This window comes from Neovison vison, chromosome 14 (genome assembly GCF_020171115.1).
Source record: "Neovison vison isolate M4711 chromosome 14, ASM_NN_V1, whole genome shotgun sequence".
Taxonomy (NCBI): domain Eukaryota; kingdom Metazoa; phylum Chordata; class Mammalia; order Carnivora; family Mustelidae; genus Neogale; species Neogale vison.
In genome coordinates this window covers 27,714,027-27,741,406 of record NC_058104.1, presented here as the reverse complement: position 1 = coordinate 27,741,406, position 27,380 = coordinate 27,714,027, and the positions used below count along the sequence as shown (strand labels likewise).

Below are 27,380 nucleotides of genomic sequence, written 5' to 3'. Positions count from 1 at the left end.
TAGAAGGTGAACTGAATGTAAAATGGCCACTTAAACAGCACAAAAATAAAACTTCATCCCAGTTTTATAAATGTGAAGATTATCATTTAGACAGGGAAAAACTGAAAGTTACTCCTACTCTCTGATAAAAGAATTTGCCCATTAAATAAATAGGAATAAGTTGAACGGAGACAGTATTTAAGAAAATATCTCTTAAGAAAAATGTGAAAGCACTCTTTCAGAAGTACCAAATTGCATTTCACTTCATAATTGCTTCCAAGGGCTGGGGTAGTCTGCCTAAGCAGACTATTGGTTTTCTACAGAAAACACTAAAAACTGCATTCCATTAAAAATTGTAATTCAGGCTTTTCATTAACTTTCCATTTAGTAGAATTGATTTGACTTTATTTACAGCGTTTAACCTGTTGAGATCAGGCACAAAATGTGTCTGATCTGGATTATTTTGTGACCAAAACACCTTTTTAAAAAGGCAATGAAGAATCCACAATTACTTTGTTTCCTTTTTTATTTTTTATGTTACTTCGGTCTGTGGTCCTGCAATACTCAACTAGAATAAAAAGAAAAACTCTGAAGAGAAGCATATTCATTTGGTACTTTGGGAAAGAAAGAAAGAAAAAAAACAAGACTAGACACAGGGTTGTTTTTCATCTGTTCTAGTTCCCACTTGGAAAATAATACCCACACACAGACACAATGAAGATTTACTCAGCAGTAATAAATACCTAAGCAGACAGATGATGTGTGTGTTTCATCTGCCTTCTGGAAAATGAAAAGCAAGCACAAAGGGCACTTTAGCTACATGTTTGATCTTGCCCTCTGCAACAGGAGTCTACAGGGATGTGTCAGTTCCCCTGAAATTTCCCCCCACTTCCTGCAAATTGCCTAATGAAATTGCCTCACCCTGCAGACTTCAGGCAGAGACAAAACAAAATAAGACAAAACTCTTTTGACCATTTCTACTTATTCGTCTGCAAAATTAATCTGTTTCTCGGCAAATTTCAGGAGTGAACTTTGAGGTCGCATTCAGCTAGCACATCCTAAATATGTCTCGATTTAGGTAAGTTTCATTTTTCTCATTGGCAACAGGAAATAGCGAGCAGTGGGCAGTTTCAGAAACGACCTTCGTGCTGAGCTTTAAAAAACAACAACAACAATTACTTCAGGACGCCTGGGCAGCTCAGTCCTTAAGCGTCTGCCTAAAGCTCAGGTCCTGATTCCAGGGTGCAGGGGGGCTCCCTGCTCAGCAGCAAGCCTCCTTCTTCTTCTTCTCCCACTCCCCCTGCTATGTTCACTCTCCTGCTGTCTCTGTCAAATAAATACATGAAATCTTTAAAAAAAAAAATTATTTCAGCTAAAAGATGGTAAAGTATCAACCCTGCCCCCACCCAGGAAAAAAAACCCCAAAGCCTCAAAGCCTCCCAACCCCCCATGACCCATTCACCTAACAACATAAGCAGTCACAGGTTTCACAGTGTTTTCCCCACCCAGTCCCTGGAAAGTTTGCACGCACGAACAACAGGCTCTGGACCGGGGCTTTCAAAAATGACGTTTTCTAACTGAAATCACGAGCATCCCCTACTAGGTGACAGTTGCCCAGCGAGTCTGATTGAGCACACACTTCCTTTTGTGCCCGCTGGGTCGCCGCCTCGAGACAAACCCCGCGGCAGGAACGACCTCGCGGGAAGACCCGCCCGCGGTTATTTTTCTCTCCACTCGCCACTAGGTTGCACTAGATTAAAGATGCTGTGGAAATTATGCGTCATTTAATTAAAAAAATAAATAGAGCCATCACGTGACGCGAGGAAGCGGGAGAGAGGGAAGCGCGCGCACGAGCGACAGCGCCAAAACAATCGGGTTTTTCATCCAAATCCCGTTTAAAATCGCTTTCCCTCAAAAGACCGAAAGAGCTGAGTTGTATCAAATGCCGGTTGGCAGGTTCCCCCCCCCCCCCGGCTCCCCCTCATAAGCCCCCTCATTCTTCGCTTATCAGGTTCTTTTCCACGCCACCACGATGAGCCAGGGGGAAGGCCTCCTTAAACTCGGGGTTTTCGCCAAAAAACCCGGGATCTCCCCCAGGGAAGGTCCCTATTTAGGGGTTTATCGGGAGGGGACTGAGCCTGACGAGGCTGCAGGGCCGCGAGGCCCCGCCCCCCCCGGGGTTCCCAGCACGCCCCGCGCGGGGAGGACGCGGCGGCCCGGGCTGGGTGGAGGAAGGGGCGGAGCGAGGTGGGGTGGGGGAGAGAAGAGAAGGGCGTCGGTTTTGCGACAGGGGCGGTGCGGTGCGGAAGCGGAAGTGGAGGGTGCGCTTGGCGGCGGCGGCGGGAGCTGCGGAGTCGGGAATCAAAACAAAGGGCCTGGGGGGGCGGGGGGAAGGCGGCGGGGCCGGAATGTGAGCGGAGGTGGAGCCGGCGGCCGAGGTGAGTTGGCTGGCAGCTCTGGGGACTAGTTCCAGACGGGCTCACTGCTCTGGGGCACCAGCTGGAGGCGGGACAGCCCCCCCCCCTTCCCCTGCCCTTTGCTGGCGGGCGTGGGGGAGGTTGGCTACTCCGAGGGGGAAGATTGAGATTCACCTGTCAGGCCCCCACCATAGTTTCGGGTTGTCTCCCTTTCAGACCCGTTAGCGACGGTCACTGCTGCACCGCTGCTGCCCTTTTTGGGGTGTTTGGCTTCCCGTCCGCAGCTGTCCCCGTGCACCCTGGGGGGCTTCCAGGTGTGGAGAGCAACCTTTCCTGAGGAGTGTGCACACTTAGAAGGTTAAGAGAGGAAGAAAGGGGCGGTGTTTTTCAACCTGCTTGAGCGGTTTTGCATTCTCTTCTGTAGTTCAGCGCTCCCTAGGGTGTAGTCTCTGGGCTTGACAGATAGTGTTGAGTTGCCTTAGGGCATGAGCCACTCCCACTAACAATTGTAACGCTACACTGTGATACACAGTTTCGTTTCCCAAGCACCTTTCTGGTATTTCCCAGAGCTTTCTGATTACATTTGTATCTTTGGGACTTTCCCACTTCTCTGAGCGCTAAGTATGCTGTTTTTGCATACAGGGAAATCAAAACCTAAAGGTCTTCCGAGATATTTATTGAACTCTTCATTCGTTCAGCAGTTGTTGATATGCACCAGGCACTGGTAGGTGCAGGAAACACAGCAATGAATGAGAAGACATGATGACGCTGTCATGGAGTTATATTCAAGTAGGGGAGACATATAATAAAGCAAATAAACAATTTTAGATAGAAGGGCGATGAAGAAAAAAGTAATAGGACTAGGTGGTGTGGGGTTCCAAGACTAACTTGGGTAGAGAAGTCCACTTCTAGATTTTAGACTTTGATTACCTCATTAAACCCCAACAACAGCCCTATGAGGATGCTACAGTTATTATCAGGCCCATTTTACACATAGGATCTGAGGTTCAGAGAGGTTGTGAACTCTACAACGCGACACATACAGGAAGCAGCAAAACTGGGGATTAATACACAGACTGACATCAGAGTCTGTTCTCTCAAGCACACTCTGACTTGTTCAGAGAATCCCACTCAAATTAATAGAAACCTTGCTTAGGCTGCCTAAGGTACTTAGTGGCATTCCCAGGAATGCTTGGGAAGTTTTCTGGGTTCGGGCCACTAACAAGCTACTACATTTGTACTTTCTGTTGATTGTGTTGAGCAATACTGAAGGCATCTTGGTGTGGTGGAAAGAGAACAAGCCTGACTCTGCCCCTTTTCTAATTACCTGATCTTGGCTAGTTATAAAACTTAATTAAACTTTTGTTTATTCCTCTGTAAAATCTGTGGCTTATTTCTCCCTTGACTATCTCACAGATTTACTGTGGGGGAAAAATTAGGTAAATGAATCTTACTGTCTGGTTATTGTCATCATTGTATTTCTTGGGCCAAACACAGGCCTGTTAATATAGTAGATAGTAAATAAATAATTACTGATTGAGGAAAGAATGTTACATAAAAAGGCTTTGTAATTGGTATTGTGCATTACCTACTAGCTCACTGTCAGGACTGGCCTTGAGGAGATTTGAGAGAGCATGTGGAAGTATCACAGATTTCTGTGGTCTGGGGAGGAGCTTGTTGTGGGACTCCCAAGACCTATGTTTGGTAGGAATAACAACAATCATAATTTGTTGTCATTGTGGCTGTTAACTCCATCTCTGCTTCCACACTAACTCCTCTAACTGTACATAGTAGGTGAAGAGTTGATGTAAACATTCCTTAATTTAACAAATAATTACTTAGTATATGCTATGTTAGAAGCCCTGTGCTTGGCATAAGCTCTACATTGGGGAAGACAAAAACAGATAGTGGGCTCCTTTTTCTCATTTTCCCCCCTCAGCCATGTTGTGGAGAGGGAGAAATTAGCCACACTCTGCAGAGGAAGAAACTGAAACTTAATGAAGTTATTGTAACTTCCACATAAGGGCCAAATAGTCAATATTTTAGGCTTTGTGGGACATGCAGTTTCTGTTGCAGATACTGGACTAGGTAGCTGTAGTGTGTAAATAACCACAGACCATATTAAACAAATGTCTCTATTTATAGACACCAAAAGTTGGATTTCATATAATTTAGTGTCACAAAATATTATTTTGATTCCCTCCCCCAAATTAAAAGTATACAATGCCTTCTTAGTTTGAGATCATTTAAATCTTAGTTTGAGGTCATTTAAATCTTAGTTTGAGGTCATTTAAATCCAAGCAGTGGGCTGGTTTGGGCTGGCAGGATATAGTTTGCCTGCTCCTGCTTTATGTGATGAGTTCAATATCTTAGATAGAGTACTCCTCTCTCCCTTCACCGTACTATGTAGATGTTACAATCCCTTGAGAAGAGCCTCTTGGAGAGAGAGAGAGCTAAAAGAAATGGTTTTCTTTATGTCTGGGTGAAATTTCTGATGCATGGTTAACCTTAAAATGGCCACCGTAGATAAGAATAGGTGGTGGTTCTATATGATGGGGAGGACTTGGAAATGAGGTGCAGTTGTCCTTACCGTTGGCAGGCTGCCTCCATGCCCACTGGCTGTTATCGATTTGATCTGCTTTTATTGTACTGTTTAAGACTTGGAAGAATGTGTTCGCACTAGAGTAGATACAGCACAGCTGTGACTTGAGATTTCTTGGTTAGCTTCTTGGTGGTATATCAGATTGCACTTTTGTAATACATACATGAAGAAATTGGTTTGCTTGTTCTGTAGCAGAATCAAATTCACAGAGTCTACAGAGTTCACTTAATTTGGACCTTCCACAGTCATATCAACGACATAGCGGGATAGGTTGCTATTAAGTCAATTTCAGAATCTTTTGTAATTGGCAATGAAGACACATAATTTTTTTTCCCCTAAAATTACATGCTCTTTGTTAACTTTTTCACCCTCATCAGTAGGGTCTTCAGGGAGAAATGGTCACAAAGAATTAAGAAAAACTAGAAAAGGCCTGCTCGGGGCTGGAAGAGGTTGGCACTTGGCTGAACTGATCTCTTGTTGGGAGCCATTGTACCATATAGTTGTACCATAAGTACAGTTGTAGTCTCACTTTTTAAAAAAATTTATTTGAGAGAGAGTGGGAATGCACACACAAGTTAGGGGGAGAGAGAAAAGCAAGCTCCCCACTGAGCAGGGAGCCCAACTCAGGGCTCTAGATCCCAGGACCCAAAAATTGTGACCTGAAGGCAGACACTTAACTGACTGAGCCACCCAGGTGCCCCTGCAGTCTCACCTTTTTTTTTTTTTAAATAAAGATTTTATTTATTCATTTGAGAGAGAGAGAGAGCACAAGCAAGGGGAGAAGCAGAGGGAGAGGGAGAAGCAGACTCCCTGCTGATCTGGGAGCTCAACATGGGACTTGATCCCAGGACCTGGGATCATGACCTGAGCCAAAGGCAGACACTTAATCATCGGAGCCACCCAGGAGCCCCAAGTCTCACATTTTGATAGTGAAACTTGTACTTAGGCAAATAAAGAACACTGAGACCTCATTCTTAACAGGGTGGAAGAATGAAAGAAAAGAAAGATGAAAGGATGTTGAAGCACTTTGTATGGCTGTATGATGGAGGGAAGCGGAACTGAGGACTCCTGCAGTAGAACACCTGGATGGCTGCAACAAAATAATGATGCTAAGCCATGGCTTTGGAAATTCTCTAATTGCTTTTCTCGTCCTGAGCAGACATTGCCACTTAGTCCCCAAACGGTAACTATGCGCAAGACTGAGGACTTCGCAAATTCCTTATGCAAATAGACGTGTGGTCCATTTGGTCTGGGGTTTTCTCTCTCTCTGGAGTCTGTGCTGAGTTTCACCTTATATCATGCTTATTCCTGCTCATAGCACATGATTATAATTCCTGACTCAAGGAGAGCGTAAGTTTTTTTTAACTCTTGTACTCCTAGTGTAAGGAACTGTAGGTGCTTTAAATATTTAACGTTAACATTTGGGGAAGATTTGTTTCTTATGGAAGTCACAGAATGCAAAGGTAAAATCCAAATTGTAGAGTCAAATCAGAGGAAAGTATAAAATAGATTTTATTTCATTCTAGCCTTCTGAGATTTGAGTCTTAAAATCAAGGGAAGATTGATGGGACCTTATTGGCAGTCTTTTTCTATTCCAGATTTCTCTTGAATATTTAAATATGTCTGTAACTTCCTTTGCCTTTTCATAGTGATTGTGACTTTTTCTGATTTCATTCCATGCACCGTATTACCACATTTCACTGCTATGTCTTTTTTTTTCTTTTTTGATACTGCATTTGGGTTTTACATGAGTCTTTACTATGAATCTACAAAAGGGTATTAGTGACTATTTAAAAACTCAACTAAATTCCCTGTCTTCTCCAGGTTTTCATTATATAGTTATCTCTTTTGCATGGTGTCAGTAGTTGAGGTCATTTACATTAGGGACACTTGGCAACAGGGTTGGCAGCTCAGACAGGGCTTCCTGGAATGGAGGATCTGACCCTTACAGAGTCACACAGTACTGGTTTGCACTCAACTTTACAGATCCAGAAACCTGATTTTATTCGTGGCACCCAGAATTGAGTAGATTCAGGGGAACCAACTCATAATAACCCTGACCATAAGAGCCAGATCCTACCCCCCCCCCCCCGCCTTTTTGAGAGCCAGATCTCTATAAATCAGAATGCCAGTAGTTTCTAGCCTAAACTGTAATTACCAAGAGGGCAGAACACACTGCTTGTTGGCAGTCAGTCAGTTGCTGTCTCCTCCCTTTTAGGAAATGTCGAGTGAAAAGTCCAGATTTCACCCAAATGAGTGTACTCTCCCAGATGAGTGTAGAACCACAGCCAAAGGAGTGAAATCATAGCAGTCAGATGGCCCTTTCTGTGCTCTGAGGGAAGAGCATGTCTCTCTCACGATATCAGGACATCCTCTTTCTCTTAATAGTTCCTGCAGTCGGCCAATCGGGGCTATTGATTAGTTAGATCCCCTTTCAGTAGCCAGGTACTCTGCTGAGTGCTTTAAGTACCCTCTCATTTTATCCTTCTAACAACTACAGGAAGTTCATCCTGTCGTCCCTAACTGAAGGCTGACAAAACTGGAATGTAGAGAGGTTATGTAACCTACCTAAGTTCTAAAACAGTGAGTATCACATTCAAATCCAGATCTCTGACACAGGAGCCATGCTGTAACCTTGTAAATATACTGGCCTCCTGTATCTACATTAGAGGCATATGACAAACGGTTTCTCTGGAATCTTATTTCTAAATAGTTTTCTAACTACTCTGATTCTTGTCCCTGGCTGCAAAGTAATTGTTGACATTATGGCTTTAGATTATGGTATCCTAGAGTTTGCTTAATGTCAACAGCACCTGTAAAACTTCTCCATGGATGGGCCACTGAGGCAGATGGCTGATCTCATCCTTAATGTCTGGAATCATCTGGAGGACTTTCCGAAACCCTTTATGGTCTGGCTGCAAGAACTATTAAGTCTTTTCCTCAGAGTGCTTGGCTTGTAAGCCACCTTTATTGGATGCTGTTTGTGACTGTGTTATTTTCATACCACCTGTTTTGTCTTTAGAAGACCCTGTGAGGCAAGGGGAAGTTATCAAAGGGAAGTCCCTGAGGCACAGATGGTTAACCTGCCTTGCTGAACATGTAAGCAGAACCCTCCCCCAGTCTCTTGAAATTGAGGAAGGACACGGTCTTGATTTTAGCTGTTTTGGTGTTCACCTCCTGCAGTCCTCTCTGAAGAATGCCCCTGGTTTCAGCTGCCATTCCATATCGCTTGGTTATGGTTGAGTTATGTAAACAGGATTGAACGCTATTTCCATTTTTGGATTGCAGTAGGATGTGAGTAACCAAAAGTCACTGGCCTCCTAACATTGACTGGCGTTCTGATCTTCTCTTCCCAGAAAGATTACATGGAGAACAAGAAAGTTGCTGTGGAATTAAAGGATGTGCCATCTCCCCTTCATGCTGGCTCTAAGCTTTTTCCAGCAGTCCCACTTCCAGATATCCATTCTCTTCAGCAACCTAAAATACAGCTTTCACCTGTCCCCAAAGTAAGCTGCTGTGCTCATTGCCCTAATGAACCCTCCACGTCGCCAATGCATTTCGGTGGTGGCGGTGGTGGCGGTAGTGGAGGTACTGGTAGCTTGATTCACCCCGGCGCACTGTTAGACTCGCAGAGCACCAGGACCATCACGTGTCAGGTAGGGTCAGGGTTCGCTTTCCAGTCTGCGTCTTCACTCCAGAATGCCTCAGCTAGGAACAGTGTGGCCGGCATTGCAAGTGACTTTCCCAGCATGTGTCTAGAAAGTAATCTGTCTTCCTGCAAACACCTGCCCTGTTGCGGGAAGCTTCATTTCCAATCATGTCACGGTAACGTGCACAAGCTGCATCCGTTCCCGGCTCTCCAGGGCTGCACGTCTGCTGGCTACTTCCCCTGTTCCGATTTCACAAGCGGGGCTCCAGGGCATTTGGAAGAGCACATTTCACAGTCGGAGCTTACGCCTCACTTGTGCACCAATTCTTTGCACCTAAATGTGGTACCTCCGGTTTGTTTAAAGGGCTCACTTTACTGCGAAGACTGTCTGAACAAGGTGTGTATCTTTTTATTTGTTCTCTGGGTGCAGCTGACCTTGGAAGAATGACTTTGTGAACATAGCTAGGTGTTGCCTGAGCAATCTTGGTTGTGCACGGGGGTGAAGATTCTCCTGCGAGGTAGCGCTCGCCCCATCAGCGTGGCTTCTCTCACCTCTGAAAGAAGCATAGGGTGAAATGGGAAGGGCCCTTCCAAAAGAGTGCAGAGTCATTATGTAGTTCATGCTTTTACAGGCTTTTGCTGTAATCAGTTCCCTACGTGATGCAAACCGAGTTCGGCAAGGCTTCGTGTTCTCTTTGGACCTTAAAGGCTAGAGCACGATTGCGATTTTTCATACCACTGACCTCATACGTGGACCCACTCAGGCGACGCAGGTCATGCCGTGTCGTTTCTCTAGAACAATTTGAGGGACTTGGAACTTGGCCTCGATCACACGGCTGTTAAAGTAGACATCTCTGACCTTCCCGTAAAGTGTATTTGGGCTCACCTTTGGAGGTTACACATGCCCTAGAATGATCACGTGACTATCTTCCCAGATCATTTCAAGTCACTCCTTGAAGTGAGCTTACGAATTGATAGCCGATAGTTCTGGGAGTGCTCTGAAGTATTGAAAATACCTTCCATCAGAGGTTAACAGGCGGAAAGAAGAAACAGACTGTGTTTTCAGTTGTTGTTTATCACTCTAGGTTCTGCAATGATGTATCTGAAACCTCCTCCTTTTCTTAAAAAAATTTTTAAAACAGCCGGCAAGAAATAGTATAATTGATGCTGCTAAAGTCTGGCCAAATATACCACCTCCAAATACTCAAACTGCACCTGTTACTATTCCTCTGTGTAATGGCTGTGGAACCAAAGGAACAGGGAAGGAGACCACGTTGTTATTGGCGACCAGTCTAGGCAAAGCTGCTTCGAAATTTGGTAAATGACAGTATGGTATAAAATGTGCATATTTAAGTAGTTCTCAGTATCTGATAATAACACTGCATTTAATCGCCTTGAAAAGATTCCTTGTGGTTCTGAAGCTACTGGGTATATAAGTCTCCATTTCTCCCTCTTGGTAAAAAAAATCTTTTTATCCTTATAGGCGAGCAAGCCATTTGCTTTTCATGTTGAGCTATGGCTACTTGAAACCAGAAGAAAAATAGGGAGCGTAGTATTAGAAGTCAGTGCTAGAGGGGACTCCTTGTCAACTTAGGCTCATAATCCTGCTGTTAGTCGTACACTCTGTAGAAATACTTAATTTTTAGAAAAATTTAGTATTGGTTGATGAAAAACTCATTGAAAAAAACCCAAATATCATTTCCCCAAAAAAGTAGTTAATGTGGTATTTTATCTTTTGAAAACATTTTTTAATATTAAATCAGATGTTAATGCAGGTTAAAATTTTATTTTTTTTTAAATCAAAGATGGTAACAAGTTCACCCTTTGTCACCTCTTCATGGGTCTTCTGTACTGAGCAGGTAGACAAGCAGGGGCAGATCATGACGATCAGGTCCCAGAGCTGCAGTGTCCATCTACCTCCACGTTAGTGTTCAGAGACACATTACGCCCAGCATGAGAACGGCTCGTGCTTTGCAGTGGATTTATTGTGGGCTTGAAGTAACTTGGCCTTTAGATTTGTTCTCTCCTGAAAAATAGGAATAATCACTTAGAAATAACTATTGGAGATTGCAATTGTGCTATTAGGTCAACCGGTGAGGTCGGTGTCCTTAAGCTTGACATGAATCAGTAACTTCATTTTTCTGCCGCTAAGAATGCTAGGTAGCTACCTATTTATTTTAGTTTGCCATTGTTTTTCAGTATGTATGATTGAAAGTGTTAACATTTCCTAAGGGTCACCAGAAGTTGCACTAGCCGGACAGGTGCTGGAAAATTTACCCCCCATTGGAGTTTTTTGGGATATTGAAAACTGTTCAGTTCCCTCTGGCCGCTCAGCTACTGCTGTTGTACAGAGAATCCGTGAGAAGTTTTTTAAAGGCCACAGAGAAGCAGAATTCATCTGTGTGTGCGACATTAGTAAAGAAAACAAGGAAGTTATTCAAGAGCTGAATAATTGCCAGGTAAAATAATAATAATAATAATTTTAACTATTATGATAGAAGAATAAGCACATGCGGTTTTTTTTAAAGAATTTTAATTTAAAGTTTAATATACATTTGTGCTGAGTTTGCAAATAAAGGAAATTATCAAAAGATCATATCTAGGGGCGCCTGGGTGGCTCAGTGGGTTAAAGCCTCTGGCTTCGGCTCAGGTCATGATCCCAGGGTCCTGGGATCGAGCCCCACATCGGGCTCTCTGCTCCTCGGGGAGCCTGCTTCCCTCTCTCTCTCTTTGCCTGTCTCTGCCTACTTATGATCTCTGTCAAATAAATAAATAAAATCTTTTTTAAAAAAGATCATATCTAACATACTAGAAATCATTTAATCATAACTGATCTTCCTGTAATCTATTTATATGTGACTAGCGAGCGCTCTGCTAATATGATGGTTACATAAATTTATATCCTTTCTTTTAGCTTCCATGACTGCTCTGTGGAAAGGGCTCACAGGATTTATTATTTGAAATACACAAATTCAACTGAAGCACCAAGGTGTTAAGCAACTTTTTAAAAATCATATGGCTAATAAACGGATGAGCTAGGATTTAAATCCAGATTGTCTGGCTGCACAGTCTATTAAGCTGGAACTAGAATCCAGTTCTTTTGATTCTTAGACAAGTAATTCTGTTGATACGCCATTTTGCCAAAAATTTTATATTTGTGCTCCTTTAAAAAAACTAATAAACCCTACTGTGTATTGCGCATAGTTGAAACAGTGCTCAAAACCTTTCCTTGCTCTGGAGACTTTTCAGTGAGTCTGGTGGCTTTAACAGAAATAAACACATTTGAGCTCTGTCGGGGACAGAGGTCTCTCCTCTCTCATTACCTGACCCCAGATCCTGAAAACCACAGACGATGTATAGTGGAGACAAATGACCTCCAGTACAGCACTAAATCTTAACCTTCCTCATACACCTATCTCTGCTACTTCCCCAGCTGCTGGCAAAAGCTGGTAGGGAGAGCTAATTTACCTACTTCAAGTTTCACTTCCTTTTCTGCCTGTTTTCTCAAAGGCGGATGGACGAAGTGCAAAAGCAGAAGATTAGAGAGGTGAGCAGGGATGATAATGGGTCTAGTTCCTTTGTATGGAGAGACAAATTTGAAATTATTGAGATCCACTTAGAATTTTTTCCATTCCTAAGTGGCAGTAATAACAAGAGTATCTTTCCTCAGGGACTATCTCTTAGCTGCAGGCAGAGTGTGTTGTGGTTTTCTGACCTCAGCTCTTGCTCATTTGTCCTCACTTTAAATTAATGCAGGTAACTGTTGCCCACATCAATGCTACCGCAAAGAACGCGGCTGACGATAAGCTCCGCCAGAGTCTCCGAAGGTTCGCGAACACGCACACTGCTCCGGCCACTGTGGTTCTTGTGTCGAGTAAGTGCGGAAGGTCTGCCAGTTTCAGTTAAACTCATGGATGGAATTGTTACAGAAGCCAGAACATGTTAAAGTAAAATATGCCCCCAGAGTGGCTGACCTACACCAGACATATTTATGCTTATGTCTGAGAGCTGTTTAGAGAAGAAATGGAGTCTGTGTGGGTTTTGTGTATTTTTTCCTTAGGATGTGAGTAAGAATTCTTGTGGGACCAGTTAAAGAAAATGTAACTTTTTTTTCTTAATCCCTTTTTTACCCTGGGCCCAGCAAATTTTTTTTAAAAATCTAAGAAGAAGCATTTCCAAAGTTAATGTTCCCCAAAATGTTAATATTTGCTTTCTTTCACTGCGGGAAGTAACATGTGTCTTGAAATCCGTAGAAGTATGTGGTGAAATTGTCCTGTGGTCTTAATTCTTCCAATACGAAATGTGTTCCTGTTCCAAGAAGTGGTGGGAGGTGGAGAGCAACTCTGAATTCTATAGTCCAGCCATTTTTTTTTTTCCTCAGTGGGTGTCAGGGAAGTTGTGTGTCTTTGTACAGTCCTCCTAATGTTTGGGGACGGGGGTGGGCTGTACCTTTTCTTGCAGCTGATGTCAATTTTGCATTGGAACTCAGTGACCTGAGACACAGGCACGGTTTCCACATAATTTTGGTCCATAAAAACCAGGCCTCAGAAGCACTGCTGCATCACGCGAATGAGCTGATCAGATTCGAAGAGTTCATTTCCGACCTGCCCCCTAGGTTACCACTAAAAATGCCAGTAAGTGGGTTTGTGTTCCTTTTTGTTGTATTCTGATGTTATATTATGGAAGGTGAAGACCACCCCCCACCCCATAACGGGCCATCAAGTGAGGCTGCTCTTTGTAGGAGGCTGGCCAGAGTTTTGAAATAAGGCTTTGAAATAGTTCTTCTCTTACAAACATACAGAGAATTGATATGTATGGATTTTGCTTTAATTTTGTTGCACAGTATCACAAGGAATTGACATGTAGGTTAACCTTACCAACAGCCACTTTTCAGTTTCTCCAAAGCTAGCAGTGTTTTGTGTCCATTGAATGGAAGTAATGGAAACATTGATTACTCCTTTTGCTTCCAGGCATGGGTAAAGAATATGGTGATGGTTTGTACGCATTCAAGATTGGAGTCAAATAAACAGAGAAATTATACACTTTTTATTTTTTCCATACAGAGTTTCTTTAATTTTTTTTCCAATTTATTTATTTTCAGAAAAACAGTATTCATTATTTTTTCACCACACCCAGTGTTCCATGCACCACCTGGTACCCCAACCTCCCACCCCCCTGCCACTTCAAACCCCTCAGACTGTTTTTCAAAGTCCATAGTCTCTCATGGTTCACCTCCCCTTCCAATTTACCCAGAGTTTCTTTAATTTTTTTTTTTGCCTTGATTTTAGGACTTTTTTTTTCCCCCCAATTTATTTATTTTCAGAAAAACAGTATTCATTATTTTTTATACACTTTTTAAAAAAGATTTATTTCTTTGAGAGGGAGAGGTGCAGGTGTGAGTGAACAGGGGGAGGGGCAGAGGGAAAGAGAATCTCAAGCAGATTCTGTGCTTGGTATGGAGCCCCACATGGGGCTTGATCCCATGACCCCAAGATCATGACCTGAGCTGAAACCAAGAGTCCGAGGCTTGATTGACTGAGCCCCCCAGGTGCCCCTAATTGACTCTTTTTAGGCATCGGGAGGTCTGTTTTCTACAGTTGCATTCCCCACCATGCACACGCACTTGCACAATTTGTAGTTCTTATTGCTACACCTGTAGCTCGTAGAGCCACGTGCTAGGGGAATGTGGGCATATTTCCAGCAGGGTGAGCATGTCTTAAAGTCTTGATTTGGAAGAGCATGTTTACTGCAGTGTTGAACTATTTTTAAGCTATTTGGAGAATATATCGAGAGCAGCATTCCCTTTTCTAATCTCCAAGGCCTTTAAGTCAGTTGTAGTGTTTTAGGTAACAGATTGCCCACTTTTGAGCTCCTTATTCTTGATGGTTAAAAAAGAAAAACAAACTTGATCAATTAGAACTTTAAATCTTGCCATTCTCATCCACAAGAGCGATTGTTTAAGGTACACTTCTCTCTTTCTGTGTTTTTCAGTCTAAATAAGTTCACCTTCTCCCCTCTACATCATCGTGACTTCCCCTCCAAGGCTAAGGCTGTTAGCTTAAGCCTGGATATCGCTCCTTGTTCTAATTGTGTGATTGAACGTGTGCCCCTCCGTTAACCTGTTGTAACACTTCTCCTCTGTATCAGCAGTGCCACACTCTGCTCTATGTTTATAACCTACCAGCAAATAAAGATGGCAAGAGCGTCAGCAGCAGGCTCAGGCGCCTGTCTGATAATTGTGGTGGGCGAGTGCTGAGTATCACGGGCCGCAGTGCGATTCTCCGCTTCATAAACCAAGATAGTGCGGAACGGGCGCAGAAGCGAATGGAAAACGAAGATGTCTTTGGTAATAGGATCATTGTGTCATTTACTCCAAAAACTAGAGAACTCTGTGAGACAAAGGGTTCCAGTGCAATTGCTGATAAAGCGAAGTCTCCCAAAAAACTTAAGAATCCAAAATTGTGCCTCATCAAAGATACAAGTGAACAATCTTCCAGTGCCAAAGCCACGCCTGGAAAAGGGTCGCAGGCAAATTCTGGATCTGCTACAAAAAACACAAATGTTAAAAGTTTACAGGTAACTTCGATACCTCTTGCTTTCTGAAGTTTATGGTAGGTTTGGTTTGTGTCTGTGTTTGATATGCCCGCTTGCTTTTGGCGTATCCTTTTGAAATTTTCATTTTTGACCATACTCAGAGCTCCGTGTTTCCCGGACAGGCTTTAACACGCCATGGGTACTTACGTTTTCACCTCCACCGCACTTGTCTCTTTTAAGGAGCTGTGCCGCCTGGAGTCGAGGACTGGAACTAGAAGCATTGACTTCCAGCAGGGTCACCCGAGGCTGGCCGCACCTCCTCACAGAAGCTCGAGTGCCGCAGCGCCCGCACCTAAGAACTCGGGGACTCCAGAATCTGCGTACAAAACCAATCCGAAGTAGGTTCGCTCACTCTTCTCGCAGATGCTTGTCTAATATGAAGGAAATCCAGTGACCCTTCCCCTGCAACTTTTCCCTCCATTAGAAAAGAGAACCTCTGTGCCCGAAGTATCACCAGTTCTCCTGTGGAGAAGAGAGATAAAGAGGAGACCCCGTTCCAAGTGAGTTACCCGTCGGCTTTCAGCAAGTTGATCACATCAAGGCAGATCAGTCCTCTGCTCGCCACACAGTCTTGGTCTTCTCGGTGAGTCTGGCTGCTTAATCGTGGGGTAGTTGCTCGCAAGAGGAGGGATTACAAAATGACACCTGTTTGGAAGAATACAAGCGATACAGGAGTGCGTGTAGTCTTAGCTGGTGGTGTGGGCATTGCTGCTCACCTGCTCCCCCGCTTCCACGTGGGGATCTGGGTAAGCAGAGGTCAGAGAAACTTGTCTGGGAGTCCCTGGTCTGGATGGGATGCACGTTAAGATGTCCCTGCCATTTCCTCCTGACTTCGTCATGTTGTCAAAGAAGCCCGAACTGGACACGCACTGGTTATTCATAACTCCTAGGGTAATTACCAGGAGCTGTTTGAGAAGTCTCTAAACCACTGTCATTACCTAAGTAACACTTACCTAAGCCCTCCACACTCACACTGAGTTCTCCTCGGGGGCCCGGAGGGCAGGAGCCATAAGGCACCTTTGCGTCCCATGAATTCCTTTAAGCATTGTCTTTTTCTGCTAAGTTGGTGAAGACTCCCTCCAGAAAGTGACTTTGGATCTCCAAAGTTACATTTTAAGATACATGTGAAAGTTTTCCTGATGTGGAGAAAGTCTGTAGCACATGAGCAAGAATATCTAGTGTTTTCAGAGCCGGGGAGAGGTTAAGTGCCTTACATTAGTCTCATAGGCTAATTAACCAAGAACAAATACTCCAAGTGGAAAATTAATTCATTAGGCCAACCTATATTTTGTCTGTAGTTTTAAATAATCCAGTGAAAGGATATTTGATACTAAATCATGTACTGGTCAATAAGGGGCCAGCGGGTGGTACTTCTGACAATAAATCTGTGTATATTTAAGATAAACATACGTTTGAAAACCAAATATTTAAAAACAAAACAAAACACCAAATATTCAGTTTGTTTGTTTTGTGGAAAGCTTTTCCTTTGTATAGCTTCAAACAAATCCTAAATGATATGAACGAAGTAAGTAGAACCACGGTTTTTAAAAATAATTCAGTTTGTATGTCTTAAGCAGGAGTATGTCTCCAAACCTTTTAAACAGATCGTCCCCACTTGCTTTCAACATTGCAAATCCGAGCACTGTTGCCGACAGCCCAGACCCATTTGCAAATGGTGCTGACATCCAGATCAGCAACATCGACTACAGATTGTCCCGGAAGGAGCTGCAACAGCTCATGCAGGAAGCGTTTTCTAGGCACGGCAAGGTAACCTTTTTTCTCTCGTTCCTGCCTTTCTTGTACCCTTCGAGGTACCTGTACTCCAAGTCGAGAGCATGTCTTTCAACACACGTAACTACAGCCAGGATATGAGGATTACTGAATGAGTTTTTCGTGTGGTCTGCTCGTGGTGATACTATGTCTCCAGTTTTTAGGACACAGCCCCAGAGAGCAAGAGACCTAGTGAAGAAGCACTTGTGGTCATGGGCAGAGATTTAAGTGGCACTTTGGGAAATAAAACGCTGATGGATTTTATTTAGCTCTGACTGCTAGAATACAGGAATAGGATTCTGAAGTAATGTTGGCTGCTTTTGTTAACATCTTTCTGTATTAATGCAGTTTTTAGGTGCTGTTTGCTAGAAGTGCACCTTTTCCAGATTATTAAATAGCTATGCCCCAGGTGTTTGCAGGGTCCAGAGGAGACCCCCAAGACTCATCCCATGTATTGGCTCCTGAGCCTACATGGGAGTACTGTGTGCGCAGGAGCGTGCAGGCAGGCCAGGCCGGTTTCATATCCTCGAAGGTCACCCCGTCCTAGTTCACTTAGGTTTTGCTTGGCAAAAGTCTAGAGTTCGGACAGATTCCCTCACAGAAGCACGGAAGTCTGCAAACATGTTCCCTAATAATTCACCTTCAGTTTTAAGATGACAGGGTTCTGGGTAGACATAGCATTCCATTTTCCTTTTTACTGCTGTAGGTGAAGAGTGTTGAGCTCAGCCCCCATACAGATTATCAGCTCAAGGCTGTTGTTCAGATGGAGAACTTACAAGAAGCAATCAGTGCGGTGAATAGCCTCCACAGATACAAAATTGGCAGCAAGAAGATCCTGGTCTCACTTGCCACAGGAGCTGCTAATAAATCACTCTCTTTACTGAGGTAAAAACAAACCATTTATTTCAGGAAATAATATTTGGCCCAGAAACAATTTTAGAAATAAGAAAATAGATTCGATCATTTTCCCAGCCCTCTTAGACGATTACATATGCAGTAATGCTTATTTGTTAATTGATAGAGCTTAGAGATAAGCTGGAAGTCAGCAAGAAGCTAGTTAGAATAATTCGACTGTTGTTCAAGTCACTACTCAAAGGTGAAGTACAGCTTAAACTTGGCAGGCAGTTAGGAGTAAAATAATACACCACATATCCAGAACAGGTTCTAAAAATAGTAGCCCTCTATGATAAAAGTTTATATGCCTGGAAAGTGTGAAATACTACCTCCAAATCTTGGGAGAAGGTTGGTTGGTTTGTAAAGGGTAGGTCTACCAAGCTCCAAGCTCTCAACCTACAGGTAGATGCTTAATATCAAATAGACACTCCATAAGTCTGCATTATGATTATGTCACTTGTAGGAATCTGGTCGTGATTTTATTCTTAATGCACTTTGGTGATTCTTCGGCTCTCCCTGTTTTGGGGGAAACTAGTAAAACAGAACTCAATTCTAAAAAATCTCTTTGAATTCTTAAAGGTATTTTTATGTGACATGTACTTCACCATTATTTTAAATTACAGTTTTTATCCCCTAGAATAAAAGTAATACTGATGGAAGAAACTTTGGAAAGGTCAGAAACATAAAAGAAGAGGGGGAGAAAACCATAATCCTGTGGCTCAAAGCCAGATCATTCAACAGTTTGCCTTTTGTTTTCTCTCTGTTTTTGGCTGCCTTTTTGGTTTTTAAGACCATAGTTGGGATGATATATTGTATTCAGTTCTGTATCCTCAACTGTGGGAATTCCACTCCCACGTGGAGTTCATGAACTATGTGAACCACAACGTGGCAGGAGACATTCAAGCTGTTCTTTTACTCTGAGTCAACAGGGTGTTTGTCTCACAGAGTAGTCAGCATTCTTCTGATACACAGGTGTGAGAAGCCCTATGCTTGTGTCTGATTTTATATTCTTTAATCACCTTGTCCCTAAAGTTATTTAAGTTTTTCCGGAAAATTAATTTTGACATAACAGAAACTGGTAAATTTATGTTGCGCGGACCCTTGAATAACGTAGGGGTTGGTGTGCCAACCCTGTCCCCATGCAGTCAAAACTTCACATACAACTTTTGGCTCCCCGCAATCTTAACTACTAATTGCATACTGTTCACCAGTAGCCTTACTGGTAACATAAACACCAGATTAACACCTGTTTTGTATGTTACATGCGTTAGATACTGTATTTTTACAATAAAGTAAGATAGAAGAAAACATTACTAAAATCATAAGGAAGAGAACGTACACTTACAGGACTGTACTGCCTTTATCAAAAGAAATCCACAAGAACACCAACTCGTGAAGTTGTTCAAGGGTCAGCTGTAATTTGTGTTAATTATGTGAACTCAGTTTTTTAGATACAACTTGGAAATCCTTTGTTGATGTCCAATAACTTCTCTCATAAAGTGAAATTTTGTTTTACAGTGCAGAAACAATGTCTATTCTTCAGGATGCCCCTGCCTGCTGTCTGCCTCTTTTTAAATTTACAGATATCTATGAGAAAAAGTAAGTTAGGTTTATTTATTTTTTACTCATTGATCCAGTCTGTACTTATTGGCAATTTCCAGAATTCTTACATTGATTGGTGATTGGCATAAAACTGTGGTAGCCACTCTGCACCGGCCCGGTGGAGGAAAAGACATAAAAACAGTGGTATTCAAGTTCAGATTTCAGTTCTAACATACATCTTAAAAACATCTTTTGTTTTTAGCAAATTTAGACCTCAGTGCCTAAAGCTGTACTTTTTTTTTTTTCCCCAATTTGACTGATGAGTTTTGTCCTTCATCAAGTAAACATTTTTGAGCACCTTCTAGACTGTAAGCTCCTGGACAGCAAGGACTTAAGGACAGTCTCTTCAGTGCACAGGGCTTAGCAGGCACTTAGCAGGTACTAGTGGAATGAAAGTGTGGGGCTCTGTGGAGAGCGCGGAGCTGGGAGGACACAACCCTTGTCCCTGAGGACTTTATGACTGGAACAGAAGAGAAAACATTCACAGATCATTCTAGAACAAAGAAAACTGTCATAAAGGAAGTGCAGGGAGGAGAAAATGGTATGAGGATGAAAGGAACAAGGAGCCGGGAGTGTTAGTCTCTGAACCGTGGGAGCCCTGTTCTGTGGAGGAGTGAAGGGGAGGTGTGGATGCAGGTGTGGATGCAGGAACCGTGTTTCCAGAAAGCTTTTCTGGTGACGGTTCCGTCGGAAGTGGAATGGACAGGGCAGAGGGTGAGATGGAGGGACAGTGCCACACCAGTCCCCAGACCTGGGCGGATGCTGTTGGAATACCGAAGTTTGAGTTGTCAGTGAGTTAGGACTTGGTGACTAGTTTTACGTGGAAGGAAAGGTAAACGGTAGAGGTTGTTTTGATTCTGAGTGGTTGGTTTGTTTTTTTTTTTTTTTGCCCCAGATTAACTGGGAGGATGGTTGTCTGGTTGAATCAGAAATGGAGAAATAAAGAAAGCATGTTCAGGAGGTGCAGTGAATTTTTGTCCTTGGTTTTTGGACACTGAAGATAGAAAGATGTGGCAGTTATTTTCCTAAAGGGGATCGTGGGATAGGGGGGCAGATTGGGAGGGAGAGGCAACCCAGAGAAAGGCAGAACTGGATGAAATGCCACGAGGGACAGGAAGCGGGAGAGAACCCAGAAGTGAGAGTGATGTCGGGACATGGGGGGATGGTGCGAGGTTTGGGAGGAGGAGGCTGCTTGGTGACTTGAGAGCCATCCCTACAGAGCCCTGTGGGTAAAATCTGGGGGCAACAGGCTGACACACTGGATGGTAAAATGCAGAGCAGCTTCTGAGAGAGCAGCTGTTCCCATTAGAAGTATAACGAGGTTACAGGACTGAGCGAGAGCACCAGGGGTGTTTATGTGCAGGAGCAGACAGCTTGAGTGAGGGCGAGGGTGTGAGGCCGAACTTGGTCGGAGCATCAGTGTAGGGCCCTGGGAAGAAACCAGTGGAGTGGCAGATGTGCACTTAATGTGTGCCAGGTTCTTTCCAGACATAACATTTAATCCTCCTATCAACCCTGTGAGGTGGGTATTATCTTCCCATTTTGCACTGGGAAAAGCTAAGCCTGTGTGGCCTCAGTCACCCTGGTTCTAGAACCTTCTAGAACCAGGGTGACTGAGGCCACACAGGTTGGGTCAGGATGTGAAATCAAATCTTTCTGCCTTCTGAGCCGGTGCCTTTAAGTTCCATAAGTAAGAGACCTGCGTCGGGGGGATGATTGAGGAGTTGACCCTCTGGAAATGAGGTTGAGGCATAGATGAGGGGAAGGAGTAGCTGAAAATGAGTATACCTCTGCTGAGGGAGGAGAGCAGAGATGGTGAGAGGGGTAGGTAATCCAGAGGGATTTCCAGTTTGGGGGAGCCGAGTTAAGAGGTCATATCCTGTAGCTTTCCATCTCAGGAAATTAGGTGAGATCATTTATAGAAACTTTAGGGTTCGAGGAATAAGCACCAAATGACATAGTGACTAAGGGGCAGTGTGCCAGAGGTGACTTGAAGAATTGCCAAGCATTACTGGTTTGGTAGTGAATGAATTTATAGTAGAATTATTCCAGTTTTACGTTTGAGGAGACAGAGGAACCATTCTTGGCAGTAGCTCCTCATTGCGTCAGAGACACAGGCATTTCTGTGTATCCAGCGAGAAACGTTCTAAGTCAGCGTATCTCTCCTTTTCCTCACCTTTTAGGTTTGGACACAAGTTGAATGTGTCAGATTTATATAAATTAACAGACACGGTCACAATCCGTGAGCAAGGGAATGGCAGACTTGTGTGTCTCCTCCCCAGCAGTCAGGCCCGACAGAGCCCCTTGGGGTCTTCCCAGTCTCATGACGGCTCCTCGACGAATTGCAGCCCAATTATATTTGAAGAGTTAGAATATCACGAGCCTGTCTGCAGACAGCATTGTTCCAATAAGGACTTCAGGTATAACACTCATTTCCTTTTAGAAATCATCCTTGTGCGTAAGATCACGGAATATCTGTTAAAATGACTTTGCAAATGTTTTAGCCAACTGTTGTGTTCTCTTTTCTGTAGTGAACATGAATTTGATCCAGACTCGTATAAGATTCCTTTTGTGATTCTCTCTTTGAAGACGTTTGCGCCCCAGGTTCACAGTCTTCTGCAGACACACGAGGGCACCGTGCCTTTGTTAAGGTGAACATGTCAAAGCCACCGAGATACGATGCTTTGGTTCTCCTCTTTCTAGAAAGGCTGCCCTCTGCCCACCCCTCTTCCCAAGCGAGTATCATAGAATGCCTCATCCTAACATTTTCGGCGCCTTGCAGTCAAAGTATATCTGAAATGGGATACATTCGCTTGGTATTTCCACAGAAAATTTTGTGTGTGTGCAGATTTTTAGAAACATAAGCAACGAATAGGAACGTTTCTTCCCCACAGAGATGAGATTAGTGTAAGCGCTGTTCTAGAAGTATGTACGTGTGCTGCTAGAGTGCACACGCCTCAAGCAGTAACTCGTAAAGCTTGAGAGAGAGGTGTTCTTCAGAAGGCCTGTAAGCATCCTGGGGCCAGGTAGACTTACTGTAGGGGCCAACATGGGCCCTAAAGCCCATTTGCCTTAAAGCCACTGATAGCTTAAAGCAGGTAAATAACTGGGCTTGGAACCCAGCTGCCTTATTTCTCACGCCCCTGTGCTGGAACACTGTTCGGGTACTTCTGGTATCCTCAGCGCCAAAGAGGTCAATGCCGTGGTGATGGCCTCCCCGTCCCTGGGACCTGAATTTTCACGTTCAAACCCAGATCCTGAGGATTTAAGGAGAAAGGATTTATGAGTGGATATATTCAAATAAAGATTTCTGTGTAGCAGGTGCTTTGCTTTTCCGTTAGTTTGATTAGCTTCCCTGTCCCCCACTTCAGCTTTCCAGATTGTTACGCTGCCGAGTTTGGCGAGCTGGAAGTAGTGCAGGAGAATCAAGCGGGCGTTCCCTTAGAACACCTCGTCACCTGCGTTCCGGGAGTAAACATTGCCACTGCGCAGAGTGGCATCAAAGTGGTCAGATGGATCCACAACAAGCCCCCGCCTCCAAACACAGGTAGGAGGCAGGCCCTGGGGTGTTCTGAGCCACCAACCACTGCGAGAGGAAGCCGTTGGCTTTTGTCTTGCACAGCAGACTGTCTGCCAAGCGCGAAGAAGCACCGTTAATGTCGGCTGTTGTTGTAATAACTGAAATTTCAAGGTGCTGAAGGTCTGACAGAACCAGATGTCTTGCAAGTTCCAGCGTAAATTCTGTAAAAAAATTTAAAAGCCACATTTCACTGTTACAAATACCTTAAGACCCACCTAATTTTGTGAAGCTTTTTGGCTCATCAGTTGACCGGCCTTTTTAAAAAATGGTTTCAAGGTATTTGAAAGAAATACTGCTAAATGCAGGTTTACCTTTGAAATTTGTTTTGGTCAACGTTTGTGACTTGGATAAATGTGAAAACAGATTTAGCTTTCCATGTAAAGGACCAGGAAATGTAAACCTAGCTTTGGGTGAGTGTCTGAGTTCCGGGCCTCCTCGCAGGCTGCAGCTGTTAATCCCACCACTTGTGAATGGGGCTGAAAATTGTTGCCTGCCTAACTTCCTTCTTTTTGACCCTGACCACTTCCTCCTTTGCTGGGGGCGGGGGGCGCCCTGTAGGAAGAAAGGTAAGGATTACTGGGGAAGGAGAAACATTTGTATCAGAGCTGCTTACCACCTTCTCCTGCCTTTCCCCTCAGTCCTAGACCGCTCAGGCTCCCATGCACTGTGCTTTTTCTCTTCCTCTTTTGTCGTCAGTCTGCTAGTCTTGTAGAAACATTTCCATCCGATTATACTTTCATAATTAAAACTTTTTCTTAATTACATGGACATTCAAGATAAATACAAGAATCTCTTTCTTAGTTTTGTATCGGCAGGTTTTACGTTACTGCTTTCCATGGTTTCCTGCACGATGTTTTCGGCTTCCCTACAGGTTAATTAGACTTTTCTGGGCTACCTGCTTGCTCCCCACTTGTAACTTTGTTTCTGTCGGAAAGTATGTTCCATGGGACCAAGTTCAAATGAACCTTTGAAATACAACCAGTTTACAAGCTGGAAACCTCCTGTATAATTCTGCTTTAAGTTAACACTCTGCTGAACTATGCTTTACTTTGACTACAGAACTTTAAGAAGTAGTGGTAAAGCATCTGCCAGCCCGTGAAGAAGTTGTGCTCGTCTATAGATTATACGGGACCTGAGTGTAGACGCTGAGAAATACAACGGCCCTTTGGTCTCATCTCCGGGTTATGGTTGAGCTGAGGCAAGGAAGGGCGAAGTTAGTTGGCTTTCTTTCAGGAGTGAAATCCTGTCTTAGGCATGTTCTCTTTCTCTCCCTGTCTAGATCCTTGGCTGCTGCGTTCTAAAAGTCCTGTGGGCAACCCCCAACTGATCCAGTTCAGCAGGGAAGTGATCGACCTGTTGAAGAGCCAGCCGTCCTGTGTCATCCCCATTAGTAATTTCATCCCGTCCTACCACCACCATTTTGCAAAGCAGTGTCGGGTATCCGACTATGGATATTCCAAGCTGATAGAATTATTGGAAGCCGTGCCTCACGTGTTGCAGGTAAGGAAGGATTAAGGATTATTTGCTTAATGACAGGAACGTTCCTCTATGGCCTCTGCTCCTCTGGGGAAACAGAATAGCTGGTCACCTCATTCGGAGTGACTTCTCAGTTTTTCCAGAAAACTGTGAGTTTAAACATAAAAAAGGAACCCCTCAGAGCACTGAGGAGTATTTTTCTTCTAATCTCTGTAGACTGACTTTCCTCTCCCTAGTTCAGGACTCTCCAGGATTGTTCACTCTTACAGAGGAGCTGCCATGAACATGGGCTTAGCTCTCATCAATGAGTTAAAGACCAGCTCTTGGGCTGGAGCCTAGCATTGGTTCCTAAGGAGTCTTGACCCTATTCATTTAGCTTGTTCCATAGCTGCTTACCCATAAAACAGCTTCCAGCTTATAAACTGGCCTGGAACACCTGGGCTGTCTTTTGTAGAGTTTAGTTGAAATTAGTAGTTGATTTAGTTGAAATTTAGTAGAAATTAGTTGCCCAGATTATTTCCGTACTCATGACTATTTGGGAAGGAGTATAAAGGGCAAACAAAACGGGGGCAGGGATCTCTGGCACTTGAACAGTAGTTCATTTTGACTGTCTGCATTCTGTTGACCTACATGTATTTTTTAAAATGCAGATCCCATACATAAAAGGACTTGTTCTCCGAGACAGGTAACAGGAGAGAGAGGGAATGCCATCACCCAGAGAGTCAGTACGTGCCACCGTCTGACAAGTATAAATAATCAAAGTGTTTGATTTGCAGATTCTCGGAATGGGCTCCAAACGTCTGTTGACCCTTACCCACAGGGCCCAGGTGAAGCGCTTTACTCAGGATTTACTAAAACTTCTCAAATCCCAAGCCAGCAAACAGGTCATTGTGAGGGAGTTCTCACAGGCTTATCACTGGTGAGTTGAGGAGAAGGGCGGGGGTCAAAAAAGAAAGCACATACTTCAGAACTCTTTTTCCTTCCCACAGATTTAAAATCATTATCCAGCGTTTTCTATTTAGGATTTTTGAGGAAGATTTCTGATTCTTTACCCACTTCCCTGGTTGAATTCTAGGTGTTTCTCAAAAGACTGGGATGTCACCGAATATGGTGTTTGTGAGTTGATCGATATTGTCTCAGAAATCCCAGACACAACGATCTGCTTGTCCCAACAAGATAATGAAATGGTGATTTGTATCCCCAAGAGAGGTATGTTGACCTAAATGTGCTGTTCGACAGTTGTGTATCTTAACAAGGAATCCTATGTCCTTTCCCCGCCTCCGTGGTTCCTGAAGATTCCGTGGAAAGTGCATCGTGAGAACTATCGTGGTACACTGGATCTGGGGTTCTTCAGAGCAGGTGCGGCCACTTGCCAACAAGAAAAGCAAGCTAGGTTTTTAGAATTCACTGTAGGGGAAAGACGGGCATAAGCAGCACTTTCTTGAAACGCCTTCTTCAGCCTGTCTGTGGCTGTTGACCCCATAATTATCCATCTGAGAGACAGTTACCATGGCTGTTGCTTGTCTCCTCTTTAACTGAGTTACTTGACTGTGCACTCTTGAGAAAGAAAGAAGATCCAAGCAAATGTTTTGACTTTCTCATTTTGGTCCTTCTGATTAAGCTCTGGGAGCTGAGATAAGTCAAGTTACGTGTACCTACTGCCATGTTCTCCCAGTATTATTAATCCGTGATTCCTAACCTGTGTTCCTGCAGAACACTCCTGTTCGTGAAATCATAATCTCTGAAAGCTTTTGGAGTGAGTCCTGTCAGTCTTCCGAATTCTGATTTAAAAATTAATAGAAGCAAAGTTGCAGTTGAAGGTTTTTCTCCCCTGTGTTTTTGATAAACTTTTGTTGCCTGATACTCTGTCCTGATAGCAATTTTAACCGAAGATTAGAAGGCGGCACAGAAAATGTGTAGCTTTTCAGAAAGGCAACTTTACAGAAATAATTTCTTGGTTACTCTTTCAAGTACAGAGACCTGGAAGTATGTCATGTGCATATATACGGGATAGAAGTGAGGGATGGAGAGCTAGAGAAAATACACCTAGCTTGTAAGGCAAAACTACATGGGGGTGTACGTATGTGTCTTTCGTAGTATACCATAGTAGTCTCCTGGCTTCCTGGTGCTGTGCCCTTGACTGAGTTTGAAAACCATTCTGCAGAGAGAGAACATGAACGTGTTTATTTTAGGTTGCATGTGTTTGGAAGGCAGAGATGGTATCTCTTGTCATCTGTGCATAGGACTAATGCAGCAGTCAGGTTCGACACAGATGAATGGAAGAAAACTGTGATTTGTTTTTTCTTTTTTAAGAGCGTACCCAGGATGAAATAGAAAGGACAAAACAGTTCTCCAAGGATGTTGTCGATTTGCTGCGGCATCAGCCGCACTTCCGGATGCCCTTTAACAAATTTATCCCCTCCTACCACCACCACTTTGGCCGGCAGTGCAAACTCGCGTACTACGGGTTTACTAAACTACTTGAACTTTTTGAAGCCATACCTGATATTTTACAAGTGAGTGAAGAGGTTTCCAGTTATCCTTTTCTGAGCAATATATGGGGGGAAATTTTTCTTTTCCAGGTCTGTTTTTCCTGGGAATAGGGAGTTAGGAAATAGGAGGGAAACCTTCAATATTTTGATCAGAGAAGCTGTGTTGTTGGCTCAGTACTTAGTATTTCTAGGTAAATATGGGTTTTTAAACTTTAATAAAGAAAGGAATTATTCTTTGAATTTATTTCAGGGTAATTATTGAAAAAAAATTGAATAGTTTGATTTCTTAAATGGAATATTCTTCCGTTAGTGCCATACTTCTCGA

General features: G+C 43.5%; 1 protein-coding gene across 7 annotated transcripts in view; it reads left to right on the top strand.

The window, feature by feature from the left end:
* The first annotated feature begins 2,321 nt into the window (after positions 1-2,321).
* Positions 2,322-27,380, top strand: part of MARF1 (meiosis regulator and mRNA stability factor 1) — a 39,544-nt gene continuing 14,485 nt past the window's right edge. The window contains exons 1-20 of one of the 7 annotated variants that reach the window (XM_044233892.1): positions 2,322-2,417; positions 5,980-6,181; positions 8,355-9,044; positions 9,790-9,964; positions 10,880-11,106; positions 12,404-12,521; positions 13,109-13,281; positions 14,798-15,223; positions 15,422-15,579; positions 15,666-15,824; positions 16,819-17,008; positions 17,718-17,896; positions 19,424-19,504; positions 21,691-21,927; positions 22,039-22,158; positions 22,879-23,054; positions 24,367-24,587; positions 25,340-25,482; positions 25,639-25,772; positions 26,877-27,079. In XM_044233892.1, coding sequence (XP_044089827.1) covers positions 6,038-6,181; positions 8,355-9,044; positions 9,790-9,964; positions 10,880-11,106; positions 12,404-12,521; positions 13,109-13,281; positions 14,798-15,223; positions 15,422-15,579; positions 15,666-15,824; positions 16,819-17,008; positions 17,718-17,896; positions 19,424-19,504; positions 21,691-21,927; positions 22,039-22,158; positions 22,879-23,054; positions 24,367-24,587; positions 25,340-25,482; positions 25,639-25,772; positions 26,877-27,079 — 3,954 coding nt within the window. In that variant the 5' untranslated portion in view covers positions 2,322-2,417; positions 5,980-6,037. Of the gene's footprint in view, positions 2,418-5,979; positions 6,182-6,210; positions 6,349-8,354; positions 9,045-9,789; positions 9,965-10,879; positions 11,107-12,403; positions 12,522-13,108; positions 13,282-14,794; positions 15,224-15,421; positions 15,580-15,665; positions 15,825-16,815; positions 17,009-17,717; positions 17,897-19,423; positions 19,505-21,690; positions 21,928-22,038; positions 22,159-22,878; positions 23,055-24,366; positions 24,588-25,339; positions 25,483-25,638; positions 25,773-26,876; positions 27,080-27,380 lie in introns of those variants that run through there. The other 6 variants (XM_044233891.1, XM_044233893.1, XM_044233890.1 and 3 more) reach the window with 6 other exon arrangements.